This window comes from Xenopus laevis, chromosome 7S (genome assembly GCF_017654675.1).
Source record: "Xenopus laevis strain J_2021 chromosome 7S, Xenopus_laevis_v10.1, whole genome shotgun sequence".
In the NCBI taxonomy this organism is placed as follows: domain Eukaryota; kingdom Metazoa; phylum Chordata; class Amphibia; order Anura; family Pipidae; genus Xenopus; species Xenopus laevis.
In genome coordinates this window covers 84,493,894-84,506,935 of record NC_054384.1, presented here as the reverse complement: position 1 = coordinate 84,506,935, position 13,042 = coordinate 84,493,894, and the positions used below count along the sequence as shown (strand labels likewise).

General features: G+C 39.5%; 2 protein-coding genes across 2 annotated transcripts; both read right to left on the bottom strand.

The window, feature by feature from the left end:
- Window positions 1-1,829: 1,829 nt before the first annotated feature.
- On the bottom strand, window positions 1,830-2,928 carry LOC108706078 (taste receptor type 2 member 9-like). The gene has a single exon (XM_018242743.2). The coding sequence runs from the start codon at window positions 2,787-2,789 to the stop codon at window positions 1,896-1,898; it is 894 nt and encodes a 297-aa protein (XP_018098232.2). The 5' UTR covers window positions 2,790-2,928; the 3' UTR covers window positions 1,830-1,895.
- An 8,147-nt stretch (window positions 2,929-11,075) lies between these two features.
- LOC108697975 (taste receptor type 2 member 9) lies at window positions 11,076-12,625 on the bottom strand. The gene has a single exon (XM_018228434.2). It carries the CDS (start codon window positions 12,281-12,283, stop codon window positions 11,390-11,392), a length of 894 nt encoding a protein of 297 aa, XP_018083923.1. The 5' UTR covers window positions 12,284-12,625; the 3' UTR covers window positions 11,076-11,389.
- Between the last annotated feature and the right edge of the window lie 417 nt (window positions 12,626-13,042).

Sequence of the window (13,042 nt, the reverse complement as noted above, 5' to 3'; positions counted from 1 at the left end):
CTATCTATCTATCTATCTATCTACAGATGAAGCCACTTGGATTTGTGAGATAAATGCGTCATGACTCATGGTTAATTGAAGAAACTGCGTTATCTAAAGTCATCTTAACTCATTTAATGCATTTAACCTTTCCATTAGCATACCAAAGCACCATTGTGAACAATGGTGAATGCTTTAATTAGATGGGATGTTGTGACGCAGTTTTCTGTGTTAAATGAGATAAATGGGATATCTGTGTTTAGTTATTCTGTGTCAAACAGACAAACCAAAGTGGCTGCATCTGTATCTATCTATCTATCTATCATCTATCTATCTATCTATCTATCTATCTATCTATCTTGAAGCTAATTTTTCAAAACACATCAGTTAATAGTGATACTACAGCAGCATACATTTCATTATTTGAAAAAGCAAACAGATTTTTTTAGATTTCATTTTGAAATCTGACACGGAGCTAGACAAATTGTCAGTTTCCCAGGTGCCCCCAGCCATGTGCTCTAATAAACACCAGTCATTCTTCACTGCTGAACTTCAGGTTGTAGTGGTTAACCACCCCTTTCTTCTGCCCCCCCAGCAGTCTAATAATGGGAAAGTAACCAGATAACAGCTCTCTGACACAAGATAACAGCTCCTTGGTACATATGAGAATAGCACTCAATAGTAAAACTCCAAATCCCACTGCGACTCCTCCAGTTACATTGAGCAGTAGGAACAATAGCCTGCCTGAAAGCAGTTCCGTTGTGAGGTGCTGGCTTTTTCTGAAAGCAAAGAATCAGGCTGCCTACACACCAATATTACAAGTTAAAAATAATATACTTGTTGATTCAAGAATAACATTTTATATGGTAGAGTGAATTATTTGCAATGTAAACAATGTCATTTAGAAATAAAACTACACAATAAAAATCATGACAGTATTCCTTTAAACTTCTCTAGTTTATCTGTAATGTTTCTGGTATTAATTATTTAGTCTCTTGACTCGTATTGATCATATGAAGCAGCCCTTTCAGAGATACAGACATGGAGACATTTAAGGAGTTCCTGAACAAACATCCTCATGCATGGTAACTGCTCATTCCTATACTAGATATGTGCAGTTATAAGTGTGTTAATTTATATTAAATTTGGTCTTTCAATGCTTTCCTACTGGGTTTTGAGCAACTTCATAGAACCTCTTAGAATGGGCTAAATACGACCATACACAGGCCGATAAAAGCTATCGACAGATCAAGTCGGCATCTTATAGGCCAGTGTATGGGCCCTCTGAAGGGCCCCAGACCAGTTTCTCACGGACAATCAGCCAGATGTGGAACAGGCGAGTTTTAGAATCCCGTCAGATCGAGGACCACAAAGGTTCATTGATGGGCTCCTCACTCCAACTAACTGGATTCCTCTCTTTGTGATCCGATCGTGTGGGGCCTGATCAGCCTGATACTGACCACTTGTGGTGGGCATATTGGGGCTAGATCCACTCTTTTGGTAACCTATCCAAACAAGCTGATCCAAGTATGGCCACCTTTAGTTTACCAGCATTTGTTTAGAAATTGATGTATTATAGAACCATGACTGTATTACATAACGTATTATTTTGACTTTACTCTTTATTAACATCTGATATGTATTTCCTGGAGCACACAAACATAATCATTATCTCTAAACAATGCTTGAAATAGTAATTCAGCTTCAGTTTGAGAAATACCGGTTAATCTAAATGAGTAATATAAAACAGAAAATATACATTAGGTCAGTCAATCCAGCAAATACTTTGGAACTCAAATGTCAGGCAAAGGTGTAAGCATAAAATATCCTCTCAAAATATCTTATTTATAGAGTATTCCTTCACCACATTAACTACAGATCTATACAGTATAGTGAACATGTGCTTATTAACAGCATTACACATTTCTTGCACATGATCCAAACATTGACATCGTTTTTGACCAAGCTCTTGCTAATTTAGATTTTCCAAAGATCAGAATTAAGGCTTGTCCTGAGGGAATGAACATGGTACCAGACCAAAGCACAGTTTGCAATGCATCTCCCAGATAATGCTGAGCTAGATAGAGACTACCAAATACTGTGAAGAAAATCAGGTTCAGAATTAAAAGAAGCAACATTGTCCTGAATGCTTTCACGTGGCTTTTCAACTGTGGGCTCCAGAATTCAGAAATGTGCTGTCTCATCCTCTGAACATGCCTCAGAAGAGATATCAGACAGATCCCGATGCAGAGAGACGTTACAATGAAAGGCAAAGCACTTCCAAAAACAATGTTAAAAAACATGAAGAGTTGATCATAATTAAATATATAATCCTGATAAGTACTTGTAGCATTTGTTTTGGTTATTTGAACGGTCCATATAAATGGAAGATTAATTACCCATGAAATCAGAACTGAAACCAGTAGGAACAGGGTAACCACAAACGAGATTCTTCTTTGTAAATAAATCAAGATTTGACATGAGAAGTTGACCAGTCTCAAGCAATAGTAGACGGACAGGCAGGCAGTCAGCCAAAATGAGAAGTTAATGGAGAATAAGAGTATAATAGTAATAGCCAGAAATAATTCTTTGTCAAACAGGATGTATAGCCCATAGGTAACAAATGTCATATCAAATGCTAGCAGGCTCAGCAGGAGAACATTGCAGCAGGCCATGGTGAGAAGGATTCTGTCGCACTCTTTCTTTCTGTAGCTCAGATACACGGCTACAATGGATGAGTTTAAGATGAATCCACATGGCCATGCTATTATAAGGACGGCTGCCCAATATATTTGTAGACTTGTCGGCATTTTCTGGAAGCAAGTTTCTCTGATTTTATAGAAGTACAATATTATGTGCACCCGAGCGTTGCAGGAAAACACAAGGAAATGATTCAACACAGATTAGAGACAACAGGGTGAATAAAAATGCAAATATGCCTAGTATCTTATTCCCTTGCAAATTAGTATCTCAAAAACATTGGACATATATATAGTTTTATTTTTTTATAATCTGATATTTGTGTGTAACCCTTCAGGGACAAAGTCATATTCACACACAATGAGGTTCTTTTGTCCTACACACGACTCCTGAAACTGTAGCTATCTATATTAGAGCTGTCCAACTGTCCATTTTATGGTTCCATACCTCTCCACAAGCTCCGCTTACTTTGTTTAATAACATTGCTACAGGCTATATTTTGTATCACACTTTACCATTGGGTTTTTTTCACCATTATTTTTTGGCAGGACTAATCCCTTATTTTTACCTATGCACTAACTTGTTTTACGTTTGAAAAAAAAATTTGACCTAGACACCCCCCCCACCAAAAAAATACTATGATATATTTTCACATATTTTCTTGAGGAGAAAGAATTATCACCAATAATTCCTGAATCTGGGAATCAGTCCCGGATTCAACTTTTTCAGCAGGATTCAGATTTGGCTGAATCCAATCGCTTGGCCAACCCGAATCCAAATCCTTAGAATCATGTGACTTTTCGTCACACAAACAAACAAAAGATAGCTCGTAGTACGAGTTGATCCAGGGACTGGTCCAGTTGCCATCTTGGAGTCAGGAAGGAATTTTTTCTCCCTCTGAGGCAAATTGGTGAGGCTTCAAATGGATTTTTTTGCCTTCCTCTGGATCAATTAATAGTTAGACAGGTTTTATTTAGACTTAAAAGGTTGAACTTAATGGATGTGTGCCTAACTTACTATGTTACAAGGAAGTAAAAACATTTTTACTTCTTTTAAAATTCGCTTTGGCCTTTCCTAACCCTAATTTGAATATGCAAATTAGGAATCAGGTTTGGTATTCAGGGATTTTTTTCAAGAAGGATTAGGGATTTATTCAAATCCCAAAATCGTCAATTTGGTACATCCCTGCTTCAAATATGAAAATTGTATGTCTGGTGAAAAAGTGTAGGGAAAAAAATGGAAAATGTTACAGAATTTTAATAAATACCAACTGGAACTTACGACATAATTACCTTACGGTATAATTACCTTACAAGATACCCCAAAGAATATGAAAAGAATCATTTATTTTTTAGAAAGTACACATTCTTGTGAATTCAAAATGGGCAAATGTGTCTTTCTACTACAAACTGCCAAACTGCAATGGTTTGCTAAAATTATAGATTTTATGACATTTGAAAATGAAAATAGTGCATACAAATATAGGTGACACATATACTATATATAGCTGCTGCAGTGCAAAGAATACTGCCTGTGTTGTACGTGTTGCAAGAGGCCCATAAATTAAGTTGATCCAAGAAAACCATGTATTTTTCTATAAAATAAACATTTTGATGAAGCTTTAGGTAACTATATCTTTATACTCCAAACTACCAAACTAAGGAAACTTTGCAGGGAGCTTTTAAATGCTCCACACTCCTAACCCAGAAATGATGCATAGTGTAGAATCTACAGTCTGCAGCACATAAAGTTGTTCACCTTTAAATTAATTTTTATCGGCAGATTCACTAAAGGGTGAAGTGGCTAATGCTAGCGATTTTTCACCAGTGTTGCCACCTGCAGGGACATTGCCAATTCACTAAAGCAGGCGACAATTCGCTAGCAAAAGAGACAGTCGCTAGCGTTTATTTGCACTCTATCACCAGGCGACTTTTCGCGAATGTCGAAAAATGCATGGAAAAATCGTGAAACACGAAAATTTACACCCATGTCAATTCTGGATGAGCGTCCGAAAAGTGGCTCGCGTCAATTTTGACGACGGCACAAAAAACAACTTTTTGGATGCCAGTCAAAAAATTTTTGACGACGGCGAATTTATTCTCCCATCACTAGTAACTCGTTTTCTCCAGACATTTTATAACACATGGAACATTCATTTTACAGTGGGCTCATGTGTAGGACATTATATTAAATCTCTTGTCTTTATTAAGGTTCCCTGGACATGTGTAATATAAACCGGTAACTTAAAACATTTGCAGCAACATTTATAATAAAGACGTCGATACAACTTTAAATTTCCGCCCTATACAAACTGAAAACTGAAAAGGTGAACCAGTCCCTTGAGCAATACCTCAGGTGTTATGTGTCAGACAACCAGTCCACATTGGCTGAACTGTTACCCTGGGCAGAAATTGCATACAATAATGCTACCCATTCCTCCTCGGGAGAGTCCCCTTTCTTTGTGGTTATTGGGTTGCATCCCAAACCTTTTTCATTTTCCAGTTCTGGCTCCCTTGTTCCCTCTGATAATTCTTGTGTTGAACGTTTTTCTAAGGTTTGGTCGCAAGTTCACGACTCTCTGTCTGCAGCTTCCTCTGCTCAGAAAAAAGCTGCTGACAGATCACGTAGAGAGGCACCGCAGTATAAAGTGGGAGACTCAGGGTGGCTTCCTACCAGAAATATTAAACTGAAGGTTCCCTCTCTCAAACTGGGCCTAGGTTCATTGGTCCATACCCCCATTTCTGAAATTATCAACCCTTCTTGTGTTCGTCTTAAGTTGCCTGTTAATTTTAAGATTTCAGACTCATTTCACGTTATTTTGTTAAAACCTGCTAACAATGTCCGTTTTGTTTCTGTTCCTCTGCCAGTGTTAGTTGAAGGTCAGCCTGAATTTGAGATCCAGGAGTTCCTCGATTCCCTCCTTGTGCATGGTAAGTTGCAGAATCTTACCAGGTGGAAGGGCTTTGGCCCTGAGGAGAACTCCTGGGTCTCAGTTGATGACATCAGGGCTGACCGCCTCAGGAAGCAATTCCATCAAAAATTTCCTGGGAAGCCTGGGGTCCAGTGGCCCACCCCTAGAGGGGGGGTAATGTAATGAAGTTACCTGTGCGGCAGGGTCGCCCACCGCGACATAGGCGGGGACGCCCTCTGCGTGGTTCTTAGGCACCATCTTGTTTCCTAGGGCACGCGCGGCGCGCCTGTGCACCTCTTAGAGGTACAGACGCACTGGCGTGATTGCGTGCATTGACGCACATTTTGGCGCGAAATCTGCCTGTATTTAAGGCCCATTCTGACCCCTAGTCAGTGCCCGTGATAGAACTTGTTCTAGTGGTTTTCCTGAGCCTTGTGCGTCTGTCTTTGAAATCCTGATCTGATTATCCATGTTTGACCTTGCCTGTTCCTGACTATTCTGCATTCTGTATCCTGACCCTTGCCTGCCTACGACAACTCTCCTGCTTAACCCCTTGATTGACTACCCAGTTTTGACCCTTGCCTGCCTGACGATTCTGATATCCGCCTGCCTTGACCCAGCCTGTCTGACCATCCTTCTGCCTAATCCTCTTGTACTGTGACCTTCAGCCCAAAAGCCGTGCCCCTTTGCCAGCCAGAACATCTCGCATTGTACCCCTCTTTAAGTCCAGGTGGCACCCAAGTAAGCTGAGGGCTCCTCCCGAAGCCCAACGGTGGTCACACTACTGGTGAAGCCGAGCCGAGACCAGGGTACTTGGCACTTGTTCTGGTATTAGGTGCCGGCCGTGGCATTTCAGTGTCTGTCCCAAATCTCTGCAGTCCTTACAGTGATCTACCCCAACTAATGTTTTGCATATTGAAACATACATTCATTAAAAATGGCCATGGTTTTAAATTGAAAGAAGTATTTGTTTATCTCTTGGTTCTGACCTTCAAAGCAATTTAGCAGAAGTTCATTCTTTGCCAGGTCTGTAAATCAGCAGGATTCATTTGTATGTATATATTGGTCAATGCAGGTAAAATGGAAGGTTGCTTAGAATGATACTTTCTTTCATTAAGCAAACTATAGGGCAAATTTACTAAGCGGCAGCTTGCCAGCTGAGAGCTGCTTGTTAGGAGAAGTACAGCAGGGCTACGTTAAGATCTCTTTCTCTGCTCCACACAGTCAGTACAAAGGGCAGGGGAAAGGGGACTTTCTCGGGCATCTCAACAAAGAATTTTAACTTCAGTACTTTGAGAAAGGGGCCAATCTTTGCAAGGGGGGGGTGTAATGTAAAGTGCCAACACTTAATTATTTGTCCCTCGATTCCTCTTTCAAAATCTGGTCACCTGATTCCAGTAGAGAGCTGCTCACTCTGCAATCCGCTCATTGTACCAGCCGAGAGCTGCTTGTTAGGAGAAGTACAACACAGGATAGGAGACAACACTGCTACGTAAAGATCTTTCACTGCTCCACACAGTCAGTACAAAGGGCAGGGGGAAGGGGACTATCTCGGGCATCTAAAAAAAGGAAGGCATTATACGGGGACTTTTAGTCTTAGACGCACAGATAATATTGTATGAAACAAATTTTCATACAATATTCGGTACGTGTTTGGTGGGAAAAGAGCCGACCGATATCGGTAAAAGACTTCAATATCGTTGGCTCGTAGATCGGACTGGATGGAAAATCTTGATCGGGTGCCTTTGATGGCCCCCAAACATCAGCCATTGTTCGTGCTGAATTGTTAGTTACAGGTAGAATTCTATTTTCTGTCTGTATATCCGACGATTCAGCTCTACACATAGGTATTGAAACAAACGATCTTTCTTGACAAAATCTTTTCCAAGAAAGATCGTAATTGTTATGTCTATGTCCACCTTTATTCACAGCTCACAGGGACCCTTCCCAGGGACAATTTTCCACAGGACAGGAGGTCTTGAAACGGCGTCTGTCCCCGAGGGACGGGGACCGGTCGTAACCTTACCTTGTGGTGTTTCTGTTGTTTACTATCTGTATTGATTGTCATAGAAGTCCCTTTGTGTACCAAAATACCCATCTTATAGTAGAAATCTTGAGTGCTTAACCCTTTAACCGCCAAGCACGTACGTTGTACGTGCTGGTGGTTCAAGGCTTAGACTGCCAAGAATGTACATCATATGTTCTGCTGCAGCTGAGCCCTTATCTCTGCATCTGCTTTTGTTGCCTTCGCAGAGAGTCAGGAGGGGTGATATCCCCCTGGGCAACGAGGCTGGGGTGCTGTCATGTCGCTCCTGTGACGTGATCGTCAGGGGGCCGACCTCCAGAGCAGCAGGTGCAATCGGATCCTGCACCTGCTGCCTCACCCGACTTCCTCCTCTTCTACGCCGCCCATGCACTTCCTGCTGTGCGATCCTCTGCACGCGGGACCTCGAGGACCCCATCCAATGACCCTCCTGGAACAGAAATGGTAAGTGCACATTTTTTTTTTACACACTTGCACACTTACATACACTTGCATACATTTTATACACTTGCACACATATTTTAGTAAAGATTGCCCTTTTTTAACTCTACATTTTTATACACAAAAACTCACAAACCGTTATTTTATTTTTTTTACTTATGCATTTTTGGGGGGTCTTATTGAACATAATACGCACTAAAGGGTCTCAGATTCCAAAAGCTGAATTGGCAGTGAGAAAAATTCATATGCACTATTTTTATTTGGGGTCCAGCTGCTTTGGTTTATCTGGGCATATTGGGCATCAAACTGTTCTGTAGACCCTTGATATCAATAATTAGGGTGTTGTCAGTTGTATGTAAGTAATTGAGTGAGAGAAATGTGGCCAATATTTTTAGACGATTTTCAGAAATGTTGTAAAAACCTCTACGTTTAGAAAAGCTTTTCAGTTTGGTGTAGAAGGACGTCTGTTGGATTCAACAGAATGTGTACTTTCCAAAAATATATGGTTTTGGGGGGATCTTTGTGCTGTTAGGATGGTCTTGTGTCACATAATATGCAGTCACAGGCCTTTGTTCACAGAAACCGAATCGGCAGCCGAGAAAATTCATATGCACTTTTTTTATTTAGAGTCTGTACATGCCAGCTGCTTTGGTATATCTATCCATATTGGGCATCAAACTGTTCAGTAGACACTTGGCTTCAATATTTAGGGTGTTTTACAATTGTATGTGAGAAATTGGGTGAGATAAATGTGGCCAATGACAATAATTTTAGGCAATTTTCAGAAATGTCATAAACCGCTGCCTATAGTGTAGCTTTGCAGTATGGTAGTTTGGAGTAGAAAGACATAGCTGTTAGGAGGGTCTTGTGTCACATAATACACAGTCACGGGTCTTTGTTCACAGAAGGTGAATCGGCAGCGGAAAAAATTCATATGCACTATTTTTATTTGTTTTCCAATTGTATGTAAGAAATTGGGTGAAATACTGTAAATGCGGGCCATTGCAATATTTTTAGGCGATTTTCAGAAATGTCATAAAAACTGCTGCCTTTATCGCTAAATGTAGGAAATGTTTGCAACTTGATGCTTTGGAGAAGAAAGACATGCATATCAAATTTGGTGGAGTGCTTGTTGAAATTAAATTGTTATATTGACATTATTGGAGTACCCAAATGCCAAGCTCAGTAACTTTGTTGTTTGCAGCAAGAAAAGATGTTACCGGGTAGGTTGAGGGAGGGTGAGTACTAATAAAAACCTATTTGTGAAACTGATTTGTTAAACACCAACTGCAGTTTGGTTGCACTTTTATATTTTTATATATCACTCATTCTGCAATATACATTGAGCCTTGTAGTCGCATGTATTACAGTAGGTTTTGATCTATACAAGTGAGAAATCTCCATAAAACTATTTATATTTGGTATTGGCACGTTCAGGAGACATATACTTTTCCAAATCTGCTGTGTTCTCATACATTACATAAGTTTAGTTTCTAATATATGTGATTGTACTATGTGAAACATGATTTTTTTTTCATTTTATTAGACACTTAGACGCCTATATCTTTTTACAAAAGTTGAATTACACCAAAATCTAGCATATTTTGGAAGCTCAGGTTGTCCTGAAAAAAAAAAATATTGTTTTCTTGACTAAGCTAAAAGACCCACCTTAAAGGCCCTTAAAGGCCCTTAAAGTGAAAGTCTACAAAATATCTAAAAACAGCTTGGCAGTTGATCTTCACATTCAGGACAAATCGGCTGCAGGGAAAGGGTTAAAGGGATTCTATTTATCTATCTTGAAGCTAATTTTTCAAAACACATCAGTTAATAGTGATACTACAGCACAATACTGGTCTGTAACCTATTGTTCGAAAAAGCAAACAGATTTTTTTAGATTTAATTTTGAAATCTGACATGGAGCTAGACATATTGTCAGTTTCCCAGGTGCCCCCAGCCATGTGCTCTAATGAACTCCAGTTATTCTTCACTGCTGAACTTCAGGTTGTAGTGGTTAACCACCCCTTTCTTCTGCCCCCCCAGCAGTCTAATAATGGGAAAGTAACCAGATAACAGCTCTCTGACACAAGATAACAACTCCTTGGTAAATATGAGAATAGCACTCAATAGTAAAACTCGAAATCCCACTGCGACTCCTCCAGTTACATTGAGCAGGAGGAACAATAGCCTGCCTTAAAGCAGTTCCGTTGTGAAGTGCTGGCTTTTTCTGAAAGCAAAGAATCAGGCAAAATTACCTGAGATGGCTGCCTACACACCAATATTACAAGTAAAAAATAATATACTTGTTGATTCAGGAATAACATTTTATATGGTAGAGTGAATTATTTGCAGTGTAAACAATGTAATTTAGAAATAAAACTACACCATAAAAATCATGACAGTATTCCTTTTAACGTTTCTAGTTTATCTGTAATGTTTCTGGTATTAATTATTTAGTCTCTTGACTCGTATTGATCATATGAAGCAGCCCTTTCAGAGATACAGACATGGAGACATTTAAGGAGTTCCAGAACAAACATCCTCATGCATGGTTACTGCTCATTCATATACTAGATATATGCAGTTATAAGTGTGTTAATTTATATTAAATTTGGTCTTTCAATGCTTTCCTACTGGGTTTTGAGCAACTTCATAGAACCTCTTAGAATGGGCTGAATACGGCCATAAACAGGCGGATAAAAACTACCGACAGATCAAGTCCTCAGCTTATAGGCCAGTGTATGGGCCCTCTGAAGGGCCCCAGATCAGTTTCTCATGGACAATCAGCCAGATGTGGAACAGGCGGGTTTTAGAATCCGAGGACCACATAGGTTCATTGATGGGCTCCTCACTCCAACTAACTGCATTCCTCTCTTTGTGATCCGATCATGTGGGGCCTGATCAGCCTGATACGACCACTTGTGGTGGGCATATTGGGGCTAGAGACACTCTTTTGGTAACCTCTCCAAACAAACTGATCTGCCCAAGTATGGCCACCTTTAGTTTACCAGCATTTGTTTAGAAATTGATGTATTATAGAACCATGACTGTATTACATAACATATTATTTTGACTTTACTCTTTATTAACATCTGATATCTATTTCCTGGAGCACACAAACATAATCATTATCTCTAAACAAATAAAACAGAAAAGATACATTAGGTCAGTCAATCCAGCAAATACTTTGGAACTCAAATGTCAGGCAAAGGTGTAAGCATAAAATATCCTCTCAAAATATCTTATTTATAGAGTATTCCTTCACCGCATTAACTACAGATCTATACAGTATAGTGAACATGTGCTTATTAACAGCATTACACATTTCTTGCACATGATCCAAACATTGACATCGTTTTTGACCAAGCGCTTGCTAATTTAGGTTTTCCAAAGATCAGAATTAAGGCTTGTCCTGACGGAATGAACATGGTACCAGACCAAAGCACAGTTTGCAATGCATCTTCCAGATCATGTTCAGCTAGATAGAGACTACCAAATACTGTGAAGAAAATCAGGTTCAGAATTAAAAGAAGCAACATTGTCCTGAATGCTTTCACGTGGCTTTTCAACTGTGGGCTCCAGAATTCAGAAATGTGCTGTCTCATCCTCTGAACATGCCTCAGAAGAGATATCAGACAGATCCCGATGCAGAGAGACGTTACAACGAAAGGCAAAGCGCTTCCAAAAACAATGTTAAAAAACATGTAGAGTTGATTGCAATTAAATATATAATCCTGATAAGTACTTGTAGCATTTGTTTTGGTTATTTGAACGGTCCAAATAACTGGAAGATTAATTACCCATGAAATCAGAACTGAAACCAGTAGGAACAAGGTAACCACAAACGAGATTCTTCTTTGTAAATGAATCAAGATTTGGCATGAGAAGTTGACCAGTCTCAAGCAATAGTAGACGGACAGGCAGGCAGTCAGCCAAAATGAGAAATTAATGGAGAAGAAGAGTATAATAGAAATGGCCAAAAATAATTCTTTGTCAAACAGGATGTATAGCCCATAGGTAAAAAATGTCATATCAAATGCTAGCAGGCTCAGCAGGAGAACATTGCAGCAGGCCATGGTGAGAAGGATTCTGTCACACTCTTTCTTTCTGTAGCTCAGATACACGGCTACAATGGATGAGTTTAAGATAAATCCACATGGCCATGCTATTATAAGGACGACTGCCCAATATATTTGTAGTCTTGTCGGCATTTTCTGGAAGCAAGTTTCTCTGATTTTATAGAAGTACAATATTATGTGCACCCGAGCTTTGCAGGAAGACACAAGGAAATGATTCAACACAGATTAGAGACAACAGGGTGAATAAAAATGCAAATATGCCTAGTATCTTATTCCCTTGCAAATTAGTATCTCAAAAACATTGGACATATATAGTTTTGTTTTTTTATAATCTGATATTTGTGTGTAACCCTTCAGGGACAAAGTCATATTCACACACAATGAGGTTCTTTTGTCCTACACACGACTCCTGAAACTGTAGCTATCTATATTAGAGCTGTCCAACTGTCCATTTTATGGTTCCATACCTCTCCACAAGCTCCGCTTACTTTGTTTAATAACATTGCTACAGGCTATATTTTGTATCACACTTTACCATTGGGTTTTTTTCACCATTATTTTTTGGCAGGACTAATCAGTTACATTTGAAAAAAAAAAATTTGACCTAGACACCCCCCCACCAAAAAATAATATGATATATTTTCACATATTTTCTTGAGGAGAAAGAATTATCACCAATATGCCTGGATCTGGGAATCAGTCCAGGATTCAACTTTTTCAGCAGGATTTGGCTGAATCCAATCACCTGGCCAAACCAAATGCAAATCCTTAAAATCATGTGACTTTTCGTCGAACAAAAGATAGCTTGTAGTACGAGTTGATCCAGGGACTGGTCCAATTGCCATCTTGGAGTCAGGAAGGAATTTTTTCTCCCTCTGAGGCAAATTGGTG

Bases quoted from the DNA above. Each gene is read 5' to 3' on its own strand.
- LOC108706078 (XM_018242743.2), bottom strand. From the start codon at position 2,789: ATGCCGACAAGTCTACAAATATATTGGGCAGCCGTCCTTATAATAGCA.
- LOC108697975 (XM_018228434.2), bottom strand. From the start codon at position 12,283: ATGCCGACAAGACTACAAATATATTGGGCAGTCGTCCTTATAATAGCA.